Raw genomic sequence first — 3,749 nt, forward strand, 5'->3', positions numbered from 1 at the left:
TATATATATATATATATATATAACATTTTCTATTGTTACTGAAAATATAAAACAAGAAACATATATTATTCTTTAATTACTGAATCCACTCTTTAATGCTAGTCCATATTATTGGATTCATCATTCATGAACCATACCTATTAAAGAAAAACAAAATCCATTCGTGAATTGAACCTGGATATATATTTTGAAAACTATAACAATAAATTCTTTCTATCGTTTGTTGTAGATTATTCTTTGTTTCTTTAATTACTACATTTGTGTTTGAAAAATTGATTTAAATTAGTCTAAAGTTATTTTATTTTATATTTATTATTTTTTAAAATAAATACATAATATCAAATATAATAAATATAACATTTTAGATGTTATATATAATTAATGATATTAAGTTAAATAAAATAATTTTAAATTATTATCTCACTAATATTGTTGATGAAAAAAATAGTTTCTAATAACAAAGATTGTGAATTTCATATAGAAAAATATTAGGAACTAATACATTTAGCCTAAAAGGACGTCAAAATTTGACTAATACTAATTCAAATGTAAAGCCAAAATAAAAAGAAAAAGGTGCCAATCACTTAGCATATTTTTTATTTGCAATTATATATGAAAAAGTATAGAAAAATAACGTTTTTTTTTTAACAATCTAAGTAATAGGTTAAAAAATCAGTTATTAACTGATTTTATGCAGACCAATCTCTTAATTTTCTCCTCACAAAAATCAATAGTATTCGTTTATAAATTCTTTTGCTAATAGAAGGATATAATTATTTATGTATTTTATTCAATAATTTATAAATAATTTTATTATAACTATTATTTAATAAACTACTATTTGTTATCATAAAAAAATTGAGCTCGAACAATTCTTAGTTACAAAAATATAAATTAATTCAATATTCATATAAATTAGATTAATTTGACAAAATTATCCATAATATTCGATTGCACAATCTAACAAACTATTTATTTTAGTTAATTTTGTTAAACTAAATCAATTGAGTATAAAATTTAACATAAAAAATATTATTTGTATATTAAATTTAGTCACTAAAATCAGTTGTTATATATTTGTGTATAAATATATGTGAATTTTAACATATTTTTAATATATATTTTATATTTTAATATATATTTTATACTAATTTTTTATTTTGGTATTCACCTAGTATAGTTGATTTATTATATAGAAAATTTTGAAGACCACCAAATTTTAACAATTTTGATCATTATTTAGTCAACACAAATACTAAATTATTATTTTTAAACAGATAAATTTTACTAATTTATGTATCCAAACTTGGTAAACGTGGGTATAATTTATATTGATTTGTATATACAAATTTTAATAAATATAAGTATATTATGTATTTTATGTATACAAATTTTTTGTAAATATGTATATAAATTATTATTGATCAAATATAAATTCAAATAAAATAATAATATTTACTGAACATATGGAATTGTCAAAAAAACAAATTTACATCTTTTAACTAAATAACCCAATAAAATATCCATTTTAGATAATTTATCAAACTAATTTCATGTTTTATGAAGATTGAATTAAATCATATTTTAGGAAATATATCTAGCTATATGTTCATTTAAGTTTTTTGTTCATATATATGTATATGCTTAGTCTCTAGAACTATGCAAAATACAATTAATTTTGTGTCCATTCATATAGGGCTATGTATAGGGTTATGTCATTGCTGACCTCATCGCTTCTTGTTTTCGATTATTAAAAAGAAGTATAGATCAATATTTTTATTAAATTCTATCCAGCATATAATTAGTAAAAAAAATAAGTAATTTCACAATATTAAATAAAATTTTATATCATTAAAAATATTATTAATAATTATTTAATAACTAAAAATTATAAAAGTTGTTGACCCTTACGACTTGTCGGTTATTAATTAGAACTCCTCCATCTATATATATATATGGAACCAATCTACAAGAAACTACGTATCTTCATTCTTCACAATCACAATAACAATAACAATGGCTTCTTCTCAAACCGCTGTTCTTCCCCCAACAGAATCCAGGACACTCTTTGATGCTTCTTGGGGAAAGCTTTCAAATGTACCCACCGAATTCGTATGGCCTGGTAGCGAAAACCGCTTGAACCTTCCAGAACTCCAAGTTCCACAGATCGATTTGAAGTCTTTCCTCTCCGGGGATCCTAAAACCGTTGAAACTCTTTGCGCCGAGGTTAACGAGGCCTGCAAGAAGCATGGATTCCTCATCCTTGTTAACCACGGCGTCGACGCGGAGCTCGTGGCCACAACCGAAAAGCTAATCGATGAGTTCTTTACCTTGCCCATGGAGGAGAAGCTGAGGGCTGAGAGAGTGGTTCCAAGTCCTTGGGGGTATGCTAGTAGCTTCCTTGGAAGGTTCCATTCCACTCTTCCATGGAAGGAAACTCTTTCAATAAATTACTGTGCTGAACCTAACCGGAAGACCGTAGAGGAATACTTTGCTAGGGTTTTGGGGGAAGATTACAAGCGATTTGGGTAAGACATGCGTATTTATAAATTTTGAGTAGTTAAATTACTCGTCCTTTAAATTAATAGTCGAAAGTTTAAATTATATTTTGTATATGTAATAATTTATTAATCATATTTTATATATATGTTTAAATTATTTTATTAATAGAGGCAAACTTATAAAATAAAAGTCCAAAATCAAATATTCGAAACTTTGAATGTGTAATTTTTATATCTTACTTTTAGATCTGCGTTTTTTTATTTTTCAAATGTGTAAAATTTTTGTTAATTAATTTGTGATTGATTTTATTATTGATCACATTACCATTTAATAAATTTTAACATATTTCAGTAGTCACTCTTACAAGATTATAGAATCCAAATTAATTATGACAACCTCAATTGTTTTTTGCTAGAACTACCTTGGAAGAGTACGGTGAAGCCATGAGTAATGTTTGCCTGGTACTGATGGAGCTACTTGGATTGAGCTTAGGTGTTGGGCGCAAATATTTCAGAGATTTCTATGAAGACAATGAATCTGTGATGAGGCTGAATTACTATCCTACATGCCAGAGACCTGATTTGGCCCTAGGAATTGGGCCCCACTGTGACCCTACATCCTTAACCATACTTCATCAAGATTTAGTGGGTGGTCTACAAGTGTTTGCGGATGATCAATGGTACTCTGTGTCTCCAAAACAAGGAGCTTTTGTTGTCAATATTGGTGACACTTTCACGGTATTATTAGACTAAAACTCTAAATTAGTCTCTAGTTTTTATTATAATAATCATTTTAATTTCTAATATTTGTTTATTAGTTCTTTAGTCTTTGATGAATTTATCTTTCAATTTGAACATTTAGGAATTAACATCTAATAGGGACTTGTGATCACTCAAAAAAATTTGAGGATCAATTTAAATTTTTACTCCTATTATTATTATTGTAAACTTTCATTTTCAATGGTTAAATTGATCTATAATTAGGGTATATTACACCGAATTTTTTTTCAAATGAAGCAGAATATTAATTATATATGATTCCGTCCTTTTCTGTTAGTAAAACTTGCACTAAATTTTTTTCTGCATTTTTTGACAAATTAAATCCATAAATATTGAATGTTGCATGAATTTAGAAAAAAAAATTCCTTGTAATTTATAATACTGAAAGGCTGAAAATTACTTAAATTCAATTACTAATTATAATTGATAATGAATTTTGATTATTATTTTTTTTTTTTTTTTGTCAGG

General features: G+C 25.5%; 1 protein-coding gene across 1 annotated transcript; it reads left to right on the plus strand.

The window, feature by feature from the left end:
- Window positions 1–1,967: 1,967 nt before the first annotated feature.
- On the plus strand, window positions 1,968–3,269 carry LOC107487231 (gibberellin 20 oxidase 4). Its single transcript, XM_016107845.3, has 2 exons — window positions 1,968–2,528; window positions 2,918–3,269. Exons 1-2 carry the CDS (start codon window positions 2,017–2,019, stop codon window positions 3,252–3,254), a joined length of 849 nt encoding a protein of 282 aa, XP_015963331.1. The 5' UTR covers window positions 1,968–2,016; the 3' UTR covers window positions 3,255–3,269.
- Window positions 3,270–3,749: the final 480 nt, after the last annotated feature.

The sequence above is a fragment of the Arachis duranensis genome, chromosome 5 (assembly GCF_000817695.3).
Source record: "Arachis duranensis cultivar V14167 chromosome 5, aradu.V14167.gnm2.J7QH, whole genome shotgun sequence".
In the NCBI taxonomy this organism is placed as follows: domain Eukaryota; kingdom Viridiplantae; phylum Streptophyta; class Magnoliopsida; order Fabales; family Fabaceae; genus Arachis; species Arachis duranensis.

What these genes read in the sequence shown, in the direction of transcription:
- LOC107487231 (XM_016107845.3), top strand. Translation starts at nt 2,017, where the DNA reads ATGGCTTCTTCTCAAACCGCTGTTCTTCCCCCAACAGAATCCAGGACA. An exon ending in GAAGATTACAAGCGATTTGG is followed by an intron (nt 2,529 to 2,917) that starts GTAAGACATGCG and finishes GTTTTTTGCTAG; the next exon opens with AACTACCTTGGAAGAGTACG.